We start from the raw sequence: 21,899 nt of genomic DNA on the forward strand, positions 1-21,899 counted from the left end.
CTGGCAATTTGTTTGAACACTTCAGTTATTCATTAAATTTTACATTTTCTCTAACTGTATTAATTACTCCTTTTTACGAACAGGGAATGTAAATTTTCCCTTTGCCATCTTTGCAGTGTGGTAATTTGCCTTTGTGAGAAGCTCCTCAGCATTTCACGCAGTTTTCCTAGTCACAAGGTGGTTTTTTTTTTTCCTTCACTGTAAGATTTACATTGGATCCTGCTTCTTACTATTGTTTTCCACAGAGCAGTTCCCCCAGAAGTCAGATTTTCATAAAGCTGCCTAACATTTCTGTTTACATGCTTCTCTGCTGTTAAACTGGGCGTATGCAAATGGCAAACCTAGGAGTCTGTTCAAACGAGCTGCTCTGCCTCAGCGAGAGTAATTGCTTCCATCAAATCCTTGAACTCTCAGAGCATGTACACGCAAATGAAAACTGGCTTAAGTCCCTTGTGAAAATTTAGCTTACTGAGATCAATAACTTGCATGCTTGCCCAGCGCGCCGCTCAAATGGCCTGTTCGCAGAGCCTAAATTTCTGATAAACTTGTTTGTGGTTTGACAGCGGTAACAATAGCACAGTAACATGCGGTGAAGGCAGGTGAATGCAGTGTTTCTTTTGGTATTTTACACTCGTTTATTGACATCAAATTTTCTTGCAAACATGACTGCTTCGCAGTGAAGAGCTCCAGAAGAAATGGGCTTGGCGACTCGCGAGCCGGGGTAGGCCTCAGCATTTCTGCAGCTTAGGCCTCATTTGCGCCTCAGCAGCTTGCTGCCAGAGCTGCTGGTGGTGGGAGCACGTGGGAACCTGCTCCTTGCCTCAGCTGAGGACAATGAGGAAAGAAATATTCTTCTGGATCACCAGTGCTGTGCCTGCCTGGTCCTACTGGCACCCCAGTGAATCCTGGTGTTTGTAGCCTGCGGCTGTGTCCCCATACCTCTGGCGGTAGGGATCCTGGTACTGGAAAGGAGACAGAGTATTTAGGCTAGGAAATGTTGGCGTGTTGAGATGCACGTGAGTATCCCAGGGATTCTCTAAATCTGTGACTCTCCAGTGTCACAATTTGTCTAGGTTTATCTCAGAAGATTTAAATCTAAGTTTGGGCAACCCCAGGAACTGGAAGACTTGTGCTTCCATATGGAGAGAGGCTTCTCTTAGCAAGTCGGTTTGATATGGGAAACTCTAATACTGCTGGAAATGAGAGATACACTCAGATGTCCTCTACACTAACACAAACTCCCTGGGAGTAGTTCAGATTTGCTTTCTGTTTCCTGTGGTAAAGAGCTGCACAACAAAGGCTCCTCAGATTGCCCATAAGGACAAAAGCAGCTGAGGGGAGGGATCCTCGGAGTCAACGGAAGCCAAATTTCATTGCTTGGGAGGGCCAGGCTGGGTAAGAATGACCAGACTGCTCCTAATAAACTAAAAGTAAGAGGAGAGGCTTCACTTGAAGTGCACGAGGATTGAGTTATCTCAGAGCAAAGTCTTACGACTGATGGGTTTTATCTTGCTGGTACTGCCAGCTAATTCACTTAGCAGAGTGAGTTGCACCAAACAGTTTACGTGTGTATGTATATGCGTGAAATATATCAAAACACATTTAGACTGCTGTGTCTTTAGGCAACATCTTTCATGCAAATCATGGCTTTTTTTCCAATAAATTACCCTTAATTTGAATCAATAAAAAAATCTGCCTATCCATTACTGTGTGATGACTCTCTCCAGTTCCCCAGTGAATTCATAAATCTGTTTCACTTTCAAACCTCCAAATTATTTTAACAAGGAACAAGAAGAAGCAGTATAAACTAAGTTTTTTGCATGACTTTTCAGGACCAGGTGTCTGCACTCCAGTTTGACACATTTTGATGCTAACCTACTCGTGTCTTATACTTATGAGTCTAAGCTGAGCCACAGTCAAGTTTGCATTCTCATTATTACTATTCAGAGTCTGAATACTTGTTGGTAAAAAGGCAGTAATATTGCATGAAGTTCAGGAGCAGCTGCTAAATCTGTTCGAGCTTGCTACAAAGTATGATTTAAGATGTCAATGCAGGAGCCTTTTGCTTCTTTAAAAGGCCTGTACTGATATTTTTTCAGGGTAAATTCAGGCAGCACCCACCATAAGTTCTCATTACCTTTTACTATGGCTAAATGTGGTGTCCCTATGTTTCTCTTTCAAGACCTATTGCCACCTACCAGCTGATAGAGTACATTTGGAGAGCACACAAGGAGTCTGGAAGATCTTGAAATCAGGCTAAAAGAACTTAGTACAAAACTCTGTATTCAGCTTTGTTGTGTCCAGTAAGAAGCAATTATTCTTATGCTGTTTTGGGGCCGAACCCACTACAGGCTTTTGGACTGAAACCATGAATCACTTGAGACTATCAGAAACTTCAGGCCTGCAGTTAATCAAGAATTTACTACGTGTTCATATTGAAATTACTGCAGCTCAAGCTTGGAAAGACAGCTTTTGTACAGTTGTCATTTAGATTTTTGAAGCCTTTTTTGTGAGTCCTATGTATGTGAGTCCTGAGTAATGCGTATGTACTCTACCTAGTTTTGATTTGTGGAAGCCCCTGGCCTAATTAATGCCTTTCCCTGATTATTTATTTATTTATTTAATGGAGACACAGACCACTCTGCAGCAATTTAAACTATTGTGATCTGCTTTTTCTTCGTTACCTTTAAAATAGCCTGCAGAGTGTCAAGCATCCAGGAACCACTTTTTGCAGGAACCACTCCCAGCAAACTTGTTAGGGTACTTGTTAGGTACTCTGGCATTAGGGCTGTTGTATGAGTCCCCATGATTTAGTGTCCTTTCCGTACTTGCCTGTGCAAAGTTTAATGCGAAGCTTAATTCTACATCTGCGCCCGTTAACCTTGATTGCCTCCTCACCATGGCAAGTTACAGATCTTGTTTTCCTCTCTGCCACCCGCTCCCACACTGTGCCTGGGCAGTGACACAGCGGCAGTGCTGGCGACGTGGCTTTCCTGGCCCTCTTTCCTGGCCCTTTGTGGCAGCGTCACTGAGAATCCAAGCTCTTTTCTTCTACTTCTGGCCCCTCAAAACACTTCAAGAGTTTTGGGGGTAGGAATGATGAGTAGATGTGCATCACATAGGATAGATTTGGTGCAAGTTCCCGTCGGTGCTAATGGAGCACCAGTGGAGGGCTCTCAGCAGAGGGGACCCAAGAGCCAGGGCAGAGCTTTTATAGAGATTTTGCTTCTTATTTATAAAGCAGAGTTGGAGCTAGTCAGAGTTGCCTGACAGCTTGGTGCTTGATTTTCCAGCTCATTAGTGAAAGGGAAAGAAGAAGCAGAGCTAGATTATTCTAAAGAGGGAGTTGAAAGAATAAATTGGACTATTATAAACTTCATCTTTTGAGACTCTTCTAACTGGGGTGCCTTTTAATGTAGCCTAAAACAATTCAAAGAATCTGGAGCATTGTGAGGAATGCAGTTATAAGAAAGAGGGCTGGAATGGAGGCTGCTTGGAATATTGCTACTACTGTCATGAAAAACAAAGAAAAGGAGATTGAGCCATTCTCGTGTATTATCCAGTGAATGGAAATTATGGTTGATCATAAGGGAAGATGACTACGTTCCTGCAGATGATGTAAAAGGAAAATCCAGCAGACCATTAGACAAGAAAACAGAAGTGTATCTTTTTTACTCTTGTTTTGAACACAAGAGCTAGCAAGCGTAGTGAAGTACAGCAAGTGTGTTAAACCAAGAGTTTTGCGAAACATTTAAAATATTTTAAAAGTGCAATATAAGTGCTATCATGTGGATTGTAAGTTGATTGCAGGACCGTAAGACCAGAATTGGAATTGGGAGGTATCTAGAGATTTTAACAATTTACTTTTTATTCTTGTGGTCGCCACAATGTGCATTCAGGAAACAAAATAACACAGCTCCAACAAAAGCTTTATAATGTAAAATATACCATAATGTGCACAACCCAGTTACTTCTGCTCTAGTCAGTACTTGAGTGAAAGCCTGTATTTTATCAAATTCAATTTAAAAAAAATGAATATAACCTGGGGACGAAGGTGTAATGTTGGCTTTAGTTTGCCCTTATGCAGACAAAATGACTCAGTCTCTGTTGTGAGTGCTCTCTGCGAGGCCTGCAGCGATGCTGTTCTCAAACTTGCCCTTCAGATACGTACCTGTCTCTTCTGGCCAGGCAGTTTGATCTGAAGAAAGCAGGATTTCAGTGCTTGTGAGAACTAACTGCCTTTGAGCTCGCTCTGCACAAGTTCCCCCCTGCAGCTGTCTTCCATGTCCAATGGCATTCAGAGGCCGCACCGTGCTCCAAAGTACATCTGGGGTCCTGGTTCAGTTGCTTGGAGCAGGTGAGAGAGGCAAGCGCATTCAGGAGAGCCAGGGTGACATTCGGATAGGGAAGAAGAATTATTTGGGCATTGTGCAATGGTTTTGCTGTTGGTTGTGTGGTGGGAAAGAAGAGTCAAAGGGAACAGAAGAGTTTTTCCCTGGAGAAAGCAGCTACAGCTCGACCCTCAAAGGAAACCTGTGTCCCGGTACAAGTTTTGCACATTCTCCGAGCAGGTCCAAGGTTGGTGGATGCTTGATTTGTAGGCCCTACGCTGTGCACAGCGCAGTCTGCCCAGTTCTTCCCACTGCGTGGGCACAGGTTGTGCAAGATTCCCCCGCTGTACCCAGCCCTTGGAAGGGCTGGGGGGGTGGGGCGGGTACTGGCTTCAGTCAGCTTCAGCCCTTTACACGCATTTTCCGTACTTAGGAAAATGTTTTTTTTCCCCTCTGCAAAGAGTATTTAGTTGTTCGCTGAGACGTTTCTCATTTTCAGCTAATGGATAGCTCAGAGACACCTTTGTGTGGAAAGTCGCTTAAAAATTGAAACATTCATTTTTTTGGTGGGAATTTTTAACTTGCTTTATACACCATGTGTTTTATGGCCTGTGGCTTTTGTGAAAATATAGTTCAGGTGAATAATCCGGAAAACTTAACTGTGGTAAACCTGATTGGAGAAGGCCTCTTCTCTGATAGTAATAGGATTTTATTCATGTAGCACCTAATGTATCTGCAAAAAAATACATCCGAGGTATTTCCTCTAATGCAGTTATGTCTTGAGGAACAAGAGATGTTGTTTTTCCAAGGTAATGGAAGATTTCCAGCTCTCTTCTGACTTTGGACTCTCCCCAGGACATTAGAAAATTAGGCACAGGATTTATTCAAGAGGAAACCAGCAACAGTGCCTTTATTCGGTAAAAGTCATAAACAGTCTGTGCACAAATGAAAGCCCTCTGGGTATAAATGCTGTGAAGTCTCTTTAAAGGCCCTGATGTATCAGGCACAAGATTCGTTTTTTTTTCTGATGAAAGATTTTGATTAGTGTGGAAAGCAAAATCACAGCCTCATGCCCCTGAGTGAGAAGGGGAGCAGGAACTTTGCAGCAAGGGTGGGAAGAGGGGGAGGGTGTTGCGGTGGTGATTAGGAATTCATGGTTTTAGGGGAACTGCCTGGCTTTTTCAAATGAAAACATAGGACAAATCCTTTAGGGCTTAGATGATATAAAACAAGTATTTTAGTGAGCTGTAGCAAGATTGTCAGAAAAGATTTGGGGGATTGAGGGGCTGTAGGCTGTGTGCCCCACAGGTTTGGCTTCTGCATTTCTCTGAAATAGGGTTTGTGGTGGTGGGATTGCCATTGTGCCCCCCTCTCCACGGAGCCTGGACGTGGTGCAGCCTCCTCGTCCTGCACTGAAGCTTTTAGGGGTGCTTCATGTCCACACATTGCAAAGGATCCTACAAAGGTGGGGGTGCGTTTCACCCCAACAAGGCTTGGGGCCTCAGCTGTGGTGGCACTTCTGCGTGTTCATGCAGCCGCAGGGCTCCTAATGCTTTATCCTGGCGCTCTTCCAGCTGCCGGTGGCACAAGCTGCTGGGCTCGTAGGTGTTCCCAGTTTGGGGGTCCTCTCCCAGTTTCAGAGGGGATGATAGTGCAATGGGAGGGTGGGCAGCATTCCCTGTGTAACTCTGGCTGCAGTACTGATAAAACCACCTCCTGCCCATCCCTCCTCTGTTTCCCCAACTGCCCACCTGAGCGATGGACCTGGATCCTTCCACATTACAGCCCTGTTCTAGGAGGACCAGCCCAGCAGGTGTGGTCTTCAAATTGCAGCTACGTGGAAAGCTAGGTAATATTCATGGGAACCTCAACCTTGCCTACCTTTGCAAAGCTACTCAGGAAAATACGTTCCGTCTTGCTAAAAATACTATTATGCAAGACAGCATCTTAACCACTAAATCCCAAGCAAATATTTAGCATGTAAAAATTTATTCAGTCCGTGTTATCTAGCTGGCAAAGCTGGCCATTTTTCTGCAAAAATCAACTTGGCTTTTTTGCTGGCTGAAGCGGTTCAGGTGGATTTATTTGCTATTAGCTAGAACATTAAAACAAGGATTTTTACATTGGCTTCAGCAATAAGTTCTGTCCCTCTTATTTATGGCAGGTATGCATTTATGGGCGAGCCAGGCTGTCTTCCCTTCAGCTTCACGTGGCTGAATTTTAATGGATTGACTCGTAGCAGTTTTCAGAATCTTTGTAACTGGCCAACCTATATTTTGGGGAATTATGCTAGACAGGAAGTGTGGAGGTAACAATTTAAAAAATAGAAAAATGGGCTTGGAAATTGCACAGCCTATTTCTAGCCTTCACTTACTGTGCACAACAGCTTTTTCATCTTTCCGATGAGGAAAATCCAAACCTGGGACAGATGGATGGCATGTCTTAAGAGAGATCTGTATAAACTGCAAAACTGTAATCCAGGGTCTTTGTTATTAACAGACAATGCCAAAAAAAAAAAAAAAAAGTCTTACCATCCCTTTTAATGTATTCTGGCATGCTATGGAAAACTCATCTTAGAAAGCTAATAGTGTATGAAGAATATGGCTAGGTACAGACAAGCAGATTATTTGAGGAGGAGTAGCAAAGCATGACAGCCCTTACACCTTTTATTCACATGTATTTGGTGTTTGAGATGCCGGTGTTTTCAGTTCTGCTCTAAATCTGAAAATTGAAGGATCCAGGCAAAAAGAGAAGCACCAGACAATCAACATATAAAAATGAAGTTTGCTTTACAGGTGCCTGTGTGAAAAAGGAATTACAGGGGTCCTGGTCAGAACTGATTTAAAAGTGAGTTCTGATCATTGGTGCTGTCCGTTTCCTTTTTTTTAGGGTAAATTTTTAATTAATTTTTTTTTTTTTGGTACAAGTTTTCATAGGCTGATGTTTCTTACCCTAAGAACGCATCTTTGAGTTTGATTCACTTGTCCTTTCCTTTTGAGATGAGCATGTAGTCATGTACTTACATTGCTTTAGCAGTACAGGAAGCCAAATTTATGCCTGAGTGGTTTGCTGAGCCCAGAATGTTCGGTTAGGTGCTTCTAGTTTGTGTACTGTGTAAAATATTGTCAGCTGATGAGATGTTGCTGGTATGTATTCAGGTGTATAATCAGGCTTCTTACATTTTTGTTCGTTATGAATATCAAGACATTTGCAAGACTTCCCCCGTGGCCCCGTGTGGGTTGAGGCCATGATCTGACCAGTCTGCGCTGCTTTGCCGCGGGGGTCGTGTTCTGACTGCTGCGGGCTTGGTGACTTTGTAGGAGCTGGAGGTATGCACGTTATTTGAGTTAGCTCAACTGGCACCTTTTTCTCCCTGCCTTCTTTGTGATAACCTGTTCCAGTTAGCTGATGGAAAAGGTGCCTGCTTTAGTTTGTTTTATGAAATGAATTGAGGTTTTACTGCTTCTTGCTGTTCCTAACCTGTGAAGCAAGGATGTTCTGCAGCATCGCTGGGTGGCACGCCGGTGTAGGGATCATGGCCCTCTCGTGTTCCCTTTGGGGAAACAAACACCTCTGCTACTACATGTGGAAAAGAAAGGGTTCCTTGTGTTCTTCATGTCTTCTCTCTTACTTGGCCATGAAAGATGCTCACACTGCAATGTGAGGATGGAGAGTTGAGCTAGATAAAATGTTTGCATGCTTTGAATGAAAAGTGCAGGGCTGAGGCCCCTACCTTTGACGCTCTCAGCTTTGAACTTTAAATCAAACGTGTAGCCCACATCCAGAGCCCTGCTTGTTTATGATTTGCACTCTGCTTGATATCAGCCTTGGAAATGTAAGTGGCAAGGGTTATCAGGCAGCGAGGCTGTAAACAGGAGTGGGGAGCGCGCGGGTTTTCGTGTCACTGGGAACCTCGAGCAGAATCTGTATCAGGAAGAATATTCTCTTTACAATTCTACAAAGGAACGATTGTTTTTCCACCTTTAGATAGCAAAAGAAAATATCTTTAATTGTCTACTGAAACTGCAGTTTTGCCAAGACTTAAGTATAAAATTAGTAACAGAAGGTAAGTAATTTGCGGAAAAATCAGTGTATCAAAAGTTTGGGTTCTGTCCCATGCACCTGTAACTGCTCTTTGCTGGTGGGTTAAGCTGACAGTGGACAGTGACACTGTTTTGTAATTTGCTCCCTGTATTGCATCAGCTTCTTAAAATGCTTGGTTGTTGGCCATGCTGTGGTGGTGTGCCATGGCAGGGTGGTTCTCAAGATGCCCCTGAGCAAGAAACTGTGGAGAAGCAAAGAGCTGATTTTCAGTCTTAACTAAATTTCAGGCTGGGTGATGGTGTTGGACTGGCAGGTTTGAATTTGGCAATATTAATTATTTCACTCAGCTTAAGCTTTGATCCTATAAGATGTCACTGAAGAGGGCAGGGCAATTAAATCATCGTAGCTTGGTCTGGCATGCAGTGACCAGGGAGAAGCAGATCCAGCTCAGTGGTGCTGTGGGGCTGACCTGTGTAAGGGATGTGTATAATTTTAGGAGCATCTTGCTACCCATCTTGTTTTCAGGTACAGCTAGAAGGCAGGAGGAGAATCTGCGTTTGGGACTGGATATTTCTTGCTCATTTGTGTTGAAATCTGAAGCTGTTTTTGATACTAGCTATTTTACGAGTACTGCACACTCAGGTTCAAAAAGGCATACTTCAGGAACTTGGGTTATCTATGGGGGAGTAATCTAGGTGTAGCATGAACTGAGGAAGAGCCTTGCAAAATTTCTGGTCTTTCTGAGGTCAGCGATCCCTGAAATGGTAGTAAGTGAGCTGCTCAGTACAACAGCTTCACCTGGTGCCCCCTCTGGCCATGCTGAACTTGAAGAGAACGTTTCCAGGAGACACCATGAACTCGAGCTGGTTTCCTTCTGCAATAAAATAAAGTCATTTGCACAGTTAACTTGTAACGCACATGACTTCTTAACACCTGGCTTGGGGAACACTGCTTCCCTCAGGCAGTGGCTTGGGAAATGAAGGAAATGTTTTGATAACTTCGAGTTCAAGGATATTTCTGTCAGACTTTAGTGCGTCAGTTTATTTGTGTTTATTTTTGGGAAACAGGGGAAAAATGAAGTTTGCTTGCAGGCTTTATTAGAGCATGGAGTGGAATATGTAAAGCAAGATTAAAAACTAAATTGCCTATTGTTTCCCAAGGTGCTTTCAATCATGGAGCTTTTCAGTTGGTTCCCCCTCCCCTCCATCTGCAACGCCAAGGCCGGTGACGCACAGCCAACTTTGTGTGCTGATATCCCACTCCCTTATCTCTGCACCCTTATGGCTTGCATAAAGATTTCTAGCCCCAGAAAATCAGGCTTTGCCCGTGACAAACTTCCTTCTCATCTGCTTGTGAAGTTTTGTGCCAGTGCTGTTCTGAAACTGAAGCAAGTGGCATGGAAAGGTGCTGGGGGGGTCGCTCTGTGTGCAGCCTGCGGGTGTCAGGCAGGTGGGAGCACAGCCCTGGGAGAGGAGCTGCCCTGCTTTGGGGTCGGTGCTTTGGTGATGGGCCCCAGGCAGCTGCACGTTGAGCCTCTCTAAAGCTGCACCAGGTGAGATTTAAACACCGCTAAGTCAAACCTACACCACGAAGTCTGCCTAGTTGTCTTCTGGGTAAATAGATGCCATTCCAATGCAAGGAAGGATTATGCACCGGGAAGTAGCAACATCTCTCTAGTTCAACAATTTTCAAAAGAGGGGCACCTTTCAGAAAAGGTCAGCTGTGGCTGATCTCCAATTTTTACTTTTCTGGGATGCCAGCAGCTTTATTTTCTTATTTCAGTGATTTTGCTATCGGCCTTTTCCATCAGCTAAAACAGGACTGCCAGAGCTGGGGAGTGCTGGCAGTGTCCGATTTCTGCAGGGTAGCGGAGGCGAGCCCCAGTGTGGGATGCAGCTCCCAGCTCGTGGGCTGTTCAGCCAGACAGCAAATGGGATAAGAACCAATGAATTAAAACATCCCCACAAGACAGGAGTTCAAAACCCATCAGTAATTCGGGAAAAGCATTGTTTTCTTTTGGCTTAGTAAAGTGTAAGACACAAGTCAGGGTGTCCCTGCAGACCCAGAGCTTGGTGGGGGTATGCATATGGCAGTTTGGTGACATCCCAAGCTCTGGCTCCCCTCTTGTCCATAGCAAGGAAAGGTTTCGGTCTCGGAGCATTAGTAACTGGGAAAAAAAAAGAAAAAAAAATGCTGCTAGCTGTCAGCTCTAAAGTACCCCCTGAAGTTAGGGATTGTGTGTTGTACGAGGGAGAATGGAGAGGCAGAACAGGGTGTTTTACAGAGACAGGGATATGAAACGTCAATGGGAACACTGGGGATAATGCAATGGATTTATAGGTTTCAGATGCCTTCCCCAAACTGCTATGCAGGCTGTCACTAAAATGGAAAATAGATATGAAGTTGCATAATGTATCTACAAAGTAGTGTTTGATTTAACAGCCGTACTTACCATTTGCATTCCAACAGGCTGCAATTGCTGAAGTCAAGAGGGGAAGCTCAAGGTTCTGATGTTTGATGGTGAAGATGGTTGTAGAGACCGAGTTTTGCTCACCACGGTTGATTAATTCTATATGACAAAAGATGTAAGACAAAGTGCTGTGTATAGTGGTATCAATTGCAGTGGAAAGAAACATCTGAGCACATTTTTTGCCTTGACTGGCAAGCTCTCAATCCAGAAACATTAGAGTTCGCTGCCCTCAGTTTTAAGGTTATGCACACATGAAATCCTGACAACTCGGTTATTCATCAGCGTGAAAGCTTACTTGAATGTACCAAATGTACAGGAAGACTAAATGGATACATCAACCGTGATTTGAGCAGAATATTTTCTTCTTTACTTATTTGAGTATTGAAGAGCATCTGAGCAGCCACCCAGGATTCCCAAGGGATTTTAGTGCACTGTAGAGGAGAGCAAGAAGGACTGTTAGAGCAAAGTGATGACTTCTTTATCACGGTTCTTTGTTGTATTAAGCTTAGGTCCTCAAGATTATGCCATAATATATCCTTCCAAAGGAATGTCTAAACCTGAAGGGTAATTGATCACATCCCTTGATGGTCTGTTTCACTGTTTAATTACCACATTCTTAATAATATATATACCCTTTTTTCTACAGGGATTTTTTTTAGCATCCAATTTTCAGCTATGCTTACTGTTATTAATGTTTTTATATGATATGCCTGATGAACCCATATAGTAATACATTCACTGTTACAATATCCTTTTGCTTGTGCGGACACGCAGTTGCCCATACATCTGAGATGTATGGGAAGATCAAGCAAGTTAAGGATATATGTTTTTTGTTAGTCTCTTTTATTACATGCTTTCTTCTGAAGAAAGAATTGCAGTGGAAAATGGCCTTGTGCTTCCTAATTTAGTTAATATCTCTGCTGTGGTCTTTCCCTCCACCATGAAAGTTTTAGAAGTCATGTATTGTAATAGAAGTTTTACACTTATAGATGATGACAGTTGGTAAAGTGTTCACATTTCCCTAGCAAATTGTGTTAAATTAGGCTCTGTGAAGGAGAGGAGAGCTGTACTTCTGCTCAATATTATAGCTTCATCATTGTGGTTGTTAATGTAGCATTTGGACAGTGATTTAAGGGGTTAATATTCTGAGTTTTTAAATGTATATAAAACAGAGGGGAGGATGGAGTAAGAGAGGGTAGTTCTGGTTAGTGGGGACTGAGTGCACTGGCATATGTTGGATGTCTGCTTAAATAACAAGGAGTGAACTCACTGACCGTCCCATTTCTGATGCTGATCTGTTCTTGGTTTATTTTCCACAGTCTATCACAGCAGATGTATGTCACTGAACACTTAGAAATTAAATATACAAACCCCTTTCTGGTAATTTCCAGTAGGCTTGAACTTGTACTGTTGACCTGTTTTACGTTTTACTCATGAAGATTTGGACTTGCATTGCCAAATTTTGCACAGTTTGGATGAACGCTGGACTGACCAGGGACTGGGTGAATGCATGGCTCAGGGTTTCATCCCTCCTCTTTCGTGACAACGTGGCTGTTATTTATCTTCCTGAGTTTCCGTGCCATCTGACTTGTGATTTCCTGATTACTTCAAATTTACTGCTCCTGTTGCTTCAACTTAAGAAACATTTCATTAGCTCAGTTCCTTGCAAATCGGGAAGATTTAGAATTTATTTGTCTATATTTGTTGATCTCACTGTGCTTTCGCCGAGACGGGTGTTTGCTGTGATTAGAACTGTAGCAGTGTTGACCACTAAAACTTTTCCACGAGACCATCAAGTTGCCCTGGAGCCAAAATGTAAATTCTAAGTAACGTATGCAAACTCAGGACAACCGTTCCAGTTTGCAGAGGAGAGAGAGGACTTTCAGATGATGACAGCTGTCTGCTGTGCAGGAGATAACCAGGGAGCTGGTTAAAAAAACATAGAGTTTCAGTCTTGTGAGAAATTTCCTCATCTTTGTATTTGCATTTATTCTGCATCAGAATCAAAACAAATATTTTCAATATTTTCAATCAAAGTGAAATTCTTATTTTTGAGCCTCTTCTTGTTTGTTTTCTGTCTAGGTTTTTAAATGTTTAAATTAATTTTATTGTCTCCTTTTTTTCAGAATACAGAAGTATTATATGACATGGCTTGTCTTTAAAATAGATTATTTTAAAATAATTTAGAACAGCTGCTTTCTAGTGATTGAGTCATCTCATTTTCTTAGATTAGAATCTCTTGTTTATTTTGTAATGAAATGGTTTGACACTTGGAACAAGAAATGAAGATAAATACTCAGCATACCAACTAGAAGAGCAGGTGCTTTTCTCAGCATCCTCCTTATTCTAAGGAAGTGCCATATTTCTTCTCCAGACATGTTTCAGTGCTTTTCCAAATGACTCCAGAGTTGGAAATTTCCATAGTTTTATATTGAAAAATGTTCTGTATATGATTCCCTGAAATTGCACTAGCTTCAGAACTTTTAGTTTAAATTGATTAAGGAGAAGAGCAGCAACTTTTGGTGTCTTTGTCTCTCCTGGTCGTAATCTGATCAGAGTGTTCACAGCTGTGTTTTTGTCATCCTTACTAAATAGTCGTGATGCAAGACCTGATATATGATTGGCCTGACAAACAGTCCAGGCTCAGAAAGGAAGTTCAGCATGTTCTTTTCTTCCTTCCACTGGTAAAACCTTAGGGGAGCACGGGGGTGAGAATGCAGTCCCTCCCTGCAGGAGCGTTTCCCATCGAGATGCTTTGCCTTAAGTTAGATCAGCCAGCTGAGGTACATCAAGGTCTTAAGAAAAGCAGTGGTGCTGAGTGTAAAGTATGCAAAAATAATCAAAACAACCAAGCAAACAACCTCCTCCCCACCCCACCCCCGAGTTATTTATACATAAAACCTGATGTATGTGGTGTGTTACAGCATCTTTCCTTTCTGTAAGGAGCAATCTGCCGACAGACACGTGCATGCAGACAAATACTGTAGCATGTTTCACGTATTTTGGTGAGGAAATACCAAGACTTCTGTACCTAGAGATTGTCCTGGCTATGAGAAATGTTGCAGAGCTGGATGGAGAGCCTGGGCATTGAACAGCGCGGGTGGGTGCCAGGCCAGCCAGGGCTCTAGGAGCTGGTGCTGGCAGGCCCCAAGGGAGCCGGAGCCACCAGCTGTACTGGGAGGGCTGGGGAGGACCGGGCTGAGCAGAGCTCTCAGGTGGCCGTCCTCGCTGGGTAGTGCTAATATCTAAGAAACAGCAGCTACCTTACTTGGGAGGGAAAAACGGTTCTCTTGTGTCTGAGCTGGAAGAGAATTTGCCTCCTTTTCCAAATAGTGCGCTCTTTGTTGGGCTTCTTCACATTTCAGCTATGGTTTTGGTGCTCAACCACCAGCACTCAGCAACTACAGGAGTCCATAGAATCCCTCAGCCGCAAAAACATTGGTATAGAGGAGCGTAACAGCTCTCAAATGGCAAGGTGGAGGTTCAGGGAACGTCAGCTTGACGTGGCCACGAAGGAAGTGAGCAGCAGCGGTGGGACCATGGCCCGCAGCTCGGGGCCATCCGGCAGCAGCTGCAGATCCCTTCCTCACCACTTCAGTCGTTCAGGGCTCTTCCTGAAGGCAGAGAAAAGCTTGAGACTAACTCTGCCAAGAGCAATAAGCAGGTAACTAGCTGTATCTGCTGACACAGTCGTGTAACAGTCTCTTAAATATTTCTGCTTATGGGCTGAATGAAACAGGACCCACATAAACACCCCCAGGTTTGTACTACTGCTTTTCTGCTCTCTGTGTATTAAAGTGGTAAGTTTTGGGGACAAGGTTTGCTTTCTCTCAATGTCGGTACGTCACCTGGTTTAACGGGGTTCGTATCCACTTGAATAGCGTCTGCTGCGGTAACAGACTCACGGTTTGGATGTGCCATGAATGGGCCTTTACTACAGTTTTAAAAAAATTGGGGGGAAATATATCTGATCTGAGTTTGCGGTCTTTCTGAAAACTGACCCAAACTTTAATGTCAAATTTTGGGCATGTTCTCTCTCAAGTATTTTCTCCTACCTCACTTTTCATGGGTTGAACTTAGGCTCTTTTAAGGTCCCTTGTGCTCATTTTCTATGTTATAGTGAGCAGCAAAAAAAAGATTTTATTTTTTTTTTACGTCAGTGACTTTCCTGGTTGTTGGTTGTTGTTTCTGTTCTCTCCAAAACATTTCTATCTGTTTGCTTTAAGGATTTGTGCGTATATACATATTAATGAAGAAAAATGGCTCATTTTGTAATTTTTGAACTGGTATAGGTAGGGGTGAGTACTGTTATTTATATGCAGATCAAGGACAATTTCATCTTCCACTTAAATTTGTAGCCTTTTGTATAATGTGTTCAAAAATAAATAGCACTAATTTTGCATAGACAACTAACAGCATATCATGTGAGCGTGATTTTTGGTGGTCTAGTGGTAGGAGGCTCTCTTTCCTTTTCCCAAATTTTTAATTTGTTCATTCTCCTCTGGAAGTTTTTAGAATAGAGGTTTCTCTCTCATTTGTTTCTCAACAAGAGCATACAGATGGCATTGGTTCATTCCTACAGAATATAATAAATACATTTTTTTCTTTCTGGAATTTGCAATGGCATTGACTGGGTCACGTCTCTTAATTTATGAGCTCTGACCCCCATTCAGATTCTGATGGTGGTGCACAGATTGTCTTGCCTTGAAGTGCCTTCATGCAGTAGGAATTGTCCAAATATTGTCTTATGTTGAGGTGCGTTGCATGGACCTCACCTAACCTGAAGACAAGGAGCGAGAGTAAAGATTTCTCCTCCCTGCAAATAGTTTTCTTACTTTAATGAACATTGTGCTAAGATCGGTTTCTTTTCAGATTTCAGGCAGGTAATAAAAATTCAAAAACAGCTTGTAAGTCCTGGAAAAATTAGCAAATTTTCAATGAAATCACCTCTACAAGCTGCTTAATATAATTCCTTTTTTTTTTTTGTTATCCTGTTACTATTAAAGCCTCATCTTTTTAAACATTGTATATGTATTTTTCCTCAAATCACAACATTTTCCTCCTGTCATGAAACAAGTGACTTAAAATTTTTCAAAGACTCTTTCAGCAAAGCTGGGAATTAGATTCACATGGAGTCCTTCATAAAAAATTGAAAACTTTGTATATTAACATACATTGATTTATTCATAGTGTTTCATTACAAATAAGCGAGGATCCCATAATATCAGGAAAGGTTAGGAGAGCAGTGGTACATGTTATATTATATTGAGAGCTCAGTTGAAATTGAGCTGCCTTTGGATTGAATTTGGAAGGTGGGGAAGGAATTGGCTGGTAAATAAGTCATGAGTTCTCCTTGCAAGTGTCTGTATATCAACAGGGTTGTCGTGGGTAAGCATAATGAAGCTCGAGCAGAATTTCAAAGGTGTGCGTTCGGCTTGGATCCCTCTAAAGATGTGTTAGTGTATGTATTCCTGAGGAGCTCTCCAGGTCTGTAACCCCGCCGACTTGTTTTCTCAGGTGAAAACTGGGCATGGTACCACGTGTAAGCTTGCAAAGTGAGGCTAAAAACGGGGAAGAAATTGGCAGGAATTGTCTCACTAGCTCAGAGAAGATGAGGGTTTTTTTCCTGAATGCTTGATGATATATATTTGATGTAAACCTATCATTTAATTTCAGCATTTCATTTTGGCATAATCTCTTTAGCATAGGAAAAGAATTCAAAAAACTGTTGTCAGTAAAAGGCTCCTGTAGTTTTCAGGTGGCTTTTGGGGAGAAAAACTACTTGATAGAAAATGTATCTAAGTTTGCACCAGAAGTTTTCCTGGGCGGTGGGGGATCATGTGGGAAATTCTCATGAAAATTGTGCAGGTCGTGCTGTGCGTGCTGCTTCAGCTGCACAAGTTCTGAATTTTGGAACAAAAAGCAATTCTTTGCATCTTTTGTTGTAAATCAGCACATGCTGAGGTTTTAGCGGAGAGAAGAAATTAGTTTCTTCCTAAGTAAAGCCTTGGAAAAATTGTCATGTTTGCTTGCCAGTATCCAAACACAGAATTGTTCGCTGGGGATACTGAAATAATATCTGCCCTTTCATTTTCAATCCTGAATTTCAAGAGGGAGCAAAGTAGGGGAAAGCAGAGGAAGGCCAGGTGCAGAAGGCCCCTTATCACCTTACTTTCCTTGTTCTTTATTTGCAGATTACATACAAGGCCGTTGGGTCTCTGGATCCCAGTGCTGACCTGTCCAGCCAAAGAGGGAAAGTCTTCAAGCTAAGGAATGAAACACATCACCTCTTTGTAGGATTATACCCAGGGACTACGTATTCATTCACCATCAAAGCCAGCACAGTCAAGGGCTTTGGGCCACCCATCACAACACGGATTGCAACTAAGATTTCAGGTACTGCTTTGGAGAAAACCACAAAAACAAACAAACAATCAAAAACTTTCTAGGGCTTTGTTCTCTAGACCCACAGCTGATGCATAAAACAATGAAAAGGCTTTTGGCTTAGTGTCTCCTCCACAAGTTTCACAAGGCAAATTTCTCAGGGGACCGCAATCTGTATGTGTTTGTATTTGCGTTTGTTCAGATTACAAATGCAGTGGTTAATTTGTGGATGTGTTAGGAGCATTGGAAGTGAGTACCTTGATTAGTTCTTCAGAAGAACTGCTGCTACAACAGAGTATTAGAATTATATGCTTAGTTAGAGAAGCTCCTTCAAAAATGTGACTTTTATCTTAATGCACCAGAAAGGGATGTAATGAAGTAATTGAATGAATAGTGGTAGGAGATCAAAATAAAGAAGGTAAACTGTCTTTATGTGGTTTTTTTTTGTTTTCTTTTCTGATTAAGAACAGAGGGAAGGCTGGAGGTAGGTAGACAGGTACGTGAAAGGCACTGAAATCATGATGCACTGCAAAGAGAAAGTTCCTGGGTGTCTGGGAAAAAAAGAAAAAGGAAACTTGGTCTAGCTAACAAAAGAAAAAATTGATAAGGGGATGGTAGAGGGGACACTGGACAAACATATGTGAACTTTAATTTTAAATTTTAACTTTTATCTGTTTTCTCAGTGAAGCCAAACCAAATTTTTGGGATGTTCAGGACACTTGTAATGCTGAAATATGCAGCACTGCATGTTTTCCTTAACCCCATTTCAAAACATGTTAATAAAAAGTTGTTAGCAATAAGTGACAGTGTAAACTTTAAGGAAGTAAAATATGTCCATTCTCTCCACTGACCATCAGCAAGGTTTGAGACCTTTAGATTTAGTGCAAAAGCCCATGTCTCACCCCTTGCAGTAAAGCATTAACTGTTGTAACAGCTCCATGGGCTGTTAGGGTTTGTGTAGCCCTGCTGCGGAGGGAAGGCATGGTGTACCCTCTGTTCACCTGTGACCGGAGGACTAAAACAGCACAGGAGTGGTTGTTCTTTTTCTCTCTGATTCAGTTTCTTTTCATTTTATTATTCAGAGAGTACTCAAATCTTGTTAGGAGCCTGCATGATTATTAACTGTATGCACACTGAGCTCAGTTTATTGTCTCTTTTTTTTCTGCCCTTTAAACATCTGGTTCACAATAGGTAGGCACAGACTCCATGCAGGCATTAGTGTAGTCTCTGACATGAGATTTTCTCATGGTCAGCCCTATACATGGAATTTTGAAGTTACTATTAAACTTAAGATGCAGTCAGAAAGGAAGTAAGGAGAAAAATGATTTTTGCATTGACTTATTTTCGCTTATAAGAATGGTCTTTTAAGGCTTTCTGAAAATAGATCATTTTTAAATGAAAAGCTATCTATATTCTAGGAGTGTATGTGCTTGTATGGGGGGACATTTCTTTATTTCTTAATCACACCTAAATGCCAGAATTACAGAGGACTTCTCTTTGGGCAGGACTGGAATCTTAACAAAATCAGCATTAAATTGTTGAGCAGTGCTTGCTCTTTCAAAAACGTCACTGCCAAGTATCATTTCATTGAGGTGCTACACAACTCTTCTGCGTTGGGTACACAAGAATACTAGGTTGTATTGCAGTGTTATACGACTAATATGGAGCAATTGCTGAATTACACCTGATAGCATTAGCTAGTCCTGCCGAGACCTATGTTTCTTCCACTTACTTCTCAACTCTGTGGTGTCTGGCAGTAAAACTGTAAATTCGCTTCAGCAGGTGCAATGTTTTGGGTAGAAGATAACTAAACAGGTCTCATGCGCAGCCAGAAGGAGCCATCCGAGCTAGCTAACATCAGAAGCAATTTAGTCGCAGCAGTGCAGTGCTGCAGCCAGGCTAAGGGAAGCTGCTGCTTCTGTTTAAAGTAGGATTATGGAACCTGCAAAGGTACAGCCCAGCCTGTTTCTGGTGTCTAAAATGGCCCTGCAACCTGTTGGTGGCACTGTGATTGTTGTGGCACGATCCCTTTTGCCCCGAGCAGGTGCTGAACGATTCTCACTGTAAGTATGGTGGTACCTTTTATGGAAGACTGCTGGTGGCAGGCATCATTTTTAACTGACTACCCTTGATGCAGAGCAATTTTTTTGGAGAAATCCTTGCGAAGGAATTGGCATTCATTCTGAACTCATTCCTAGCTTATTGATGGGGAAGTCAGTTGCTGAGCTGATGATAGCAAACACCATTCTTGACACTTTTCAGGCATTTAGATAAAAATCCTGATTGTAAACAGGATTACAGTGAAAATCTCTGTGAGAGGATTAAATATGGGACCCCCGCAATGCAGCTTGCCCTTGAGAGCTACAGCTGAACTGAGCGGACTACTCTCTTTGTGTAAATTCTTCTATTTGCTTTATAGTTAAGTGTATTTCAACAAAACCTGCATCTTTGGAATAAACATGATGCTGCTCTGATCTCATGATCTCTTCAGTTCTTCCACAGTAAAAATTATGTCTGCTATTGGGGAAGGAACAGAATAAGTAAAATGTGTTTCCTAAGGAAACCTATCCTGCCTTTATGAAATGACCGTAGCAGAAGATAATAAAGCAGAAGTAGGAGCTAGACTTTGGCTAAGTGTGACCATTCAGTGGTTTTCTGTTTTGTCATGAGGAACACTCGGTGAAGTGACGGATGCCATGGCTGGTTGCTGTCCGAGTATACCACTGGAAGCAGTGCAGCCACCTCTTGCTTTCAGTGTTCAACAACACTAAAGCACTGGGGGTTAAATACCTTGGATTTGAGTGCTAAAACAACCTGGCTAATTCCATGCTCCTCTCCTTTGATGCTTTCCTGCTCTATAATGTACCCTCAGCTAATCAAGGAGACACAGCTCAAGCCTATGTATTAAAAACTCTAAGGTGTGGGAAGTCTAATCATTGACATGAACAGTGAACAAGAGCCCGGCTCCTGGGGTGCTGGTCTCAGCTCTGCCACTGATCCATTGGTCCTAGGTGGCGTCTTCCAACTTCCACGTGCTTTACTTTCTTCACCTTTAAAATTGAAGAGATGATCCCATCTCAAAGGATTGCTAAGTCTTAAAAATTCATGAGAGGATTTTCAAAGCCAGCTTGAAGATTTGGGTGTCCGATTCCTGTTTAATTTTAATAGAAAATGAGTGTACAAATTTTTAAACAGTTTTGACAATTTTGGTCATAACATTTAGAAAGCATTTTGATGTTTCATTTGAGAAATGTTAAAACACTCTCCAAGAAATGTTAATATTATGTTGCCATCACTACCAACAGCAGTAACTGGTGTATACGCATTGCTCTTTGTTCTGCCGCAGCACCATTGATGCCAGAATACGACACCGACTCCCCCTTGAACGAGACTGACACCACCATTACTGTTATGCTGAAGCCTGCTCAGTCCCGGGGAGCCCCTGTCAGGTAGGTGTTTTGTCTTCCCTTTTCACAGTTCTCCCCTCTCCTTCCTCCCCAGGTTTCACTCACGCCTTTCGTTCTCGTCTGGTAGTGTAGCCGCTGAAAGCAAGCGCTTACTAAAAGGCTAGCTCTGCTGTTGATTCAGCCTTTCACGGTGTCCTTTTATAAACGCTTCAATCTACTTGCCTCCCGCTGGTAACCTCCCAGAAGGATTGCTGATGGCATGGCATGGGGTTATTACCCTTTCAGCATCACTTCAGATGCCTTTGCAATACTGGAGTTTCAGTACACAGAGCTGTGTGCTGTGGTGTGAATTCCGCATCGCCCTGCAAGGGTGGAGGAGGCTTCAGGCCTCCATCTCCTGCCCTCGTTCCTGCCACGGACAAGGCCTTTTTTGTAGCTCTGTAAGATGAATGCCTGAAATATTTTTGATGTTTGCGGATGCATTTGTTCAATTTTACATCCAGCCAGACTCTTCATATGTCAATGTTGTAATCCAGCTGTTGCCACCAGGCTGGATGCAGAGTGAGCGAGTGATTGAGACTGGAGAAATCTCACTGATTTAGTGAGACTTTGCCAGTTGGAGGTGAGCACAGTTTCCATTTGCAGAGTGGAGGATTTAGGGGGGCAGGAAGCTGTACAGATGAAACTTGTGGAACAGAATGACCTTGTAGCAAACATTTCTGATTAATCCTGAGCTGGATCACATTCTTACTACTAAGATGTCCAATGCTGAAATGGGGCACTTCATTGCAGATCACTCCCTGAATGTGGAAACGTGACTTAGAAGCCTGTACTTCACTGCCATCTTTTGCCTTGGTAAATTTATACATGGTGAAAAGTATGAGCACAGAACGAACTCCCCTTCTGAGCCAGCACTGATGGCTGCTTTACCTGTCTGGCAGAAATGCCAGGCAGTCGTTCATCCTGCCATTCTCTTCAGCTGAGTGTATGAATTATAACCACTTACAATAAAAATAGTTGCCTAGTTTACCTAGGAAGATCTGGGCTGCTTTGCAGATGTGTTCAGCAGCCATTACCTTCCTGTAGGCTTTTCAGGATTTACCTCAGGTTTACACAAGACATTTCTGAAATTTCTGCTCTGGATGATATTTTAAAAACACATAGTCCCTTCTCTCAAAAATGACTTGGCTTTGCTAGGTTCTTTGTGCTATTTAAAGGATGTCCCACAAAATATTCAAGAGCAGATTACTCACATGTAAACCT

The 21,899-nt window shown here is 42.4% G+C and overlaps 1 protein-coding gene across 29 annotated transcripts in view; it reads left to right on the forward strand.

Annotated features, from left to right (window-relative positions):
• The window catches only part of PTPRT (protein tyrosine phosphatase receptor type T), a 572,020-nt gene that overhangs the window by 433,010 nt on the left and 117,111 nt on the right, over positions 1-21,899 (forward strand). For all 29 annotated transcript variants that reach the window (XM_083801726.1, XM_083801725.1, XM_083801723.1 and 26 more), the window contains 2 exons: positions 17,040-17,241; positions 20,576-20,678. In XM_083801726.1, coding sequence (XP_083657852.1) covers positions 17,040-17,241; positions 20,576-20,678 — 305 coding nt within the window. The remainder of the gene's footprint in view (positions 1-17,039; positions 17,242-20,575; positions 20,679-21,899) is intronic.

The sequence above is a fragment of the Anser anser genome (assembly GCF_964211835.1).
Source record: "Anser anser genome assembly, chromosome: 16".
In the NCBI taxonomy this organism is placed as follows: Eukaryota; Metazoa; Chordata; class Aves; order Anseriformes; family Anatidae; genus Anser; species Anser anser.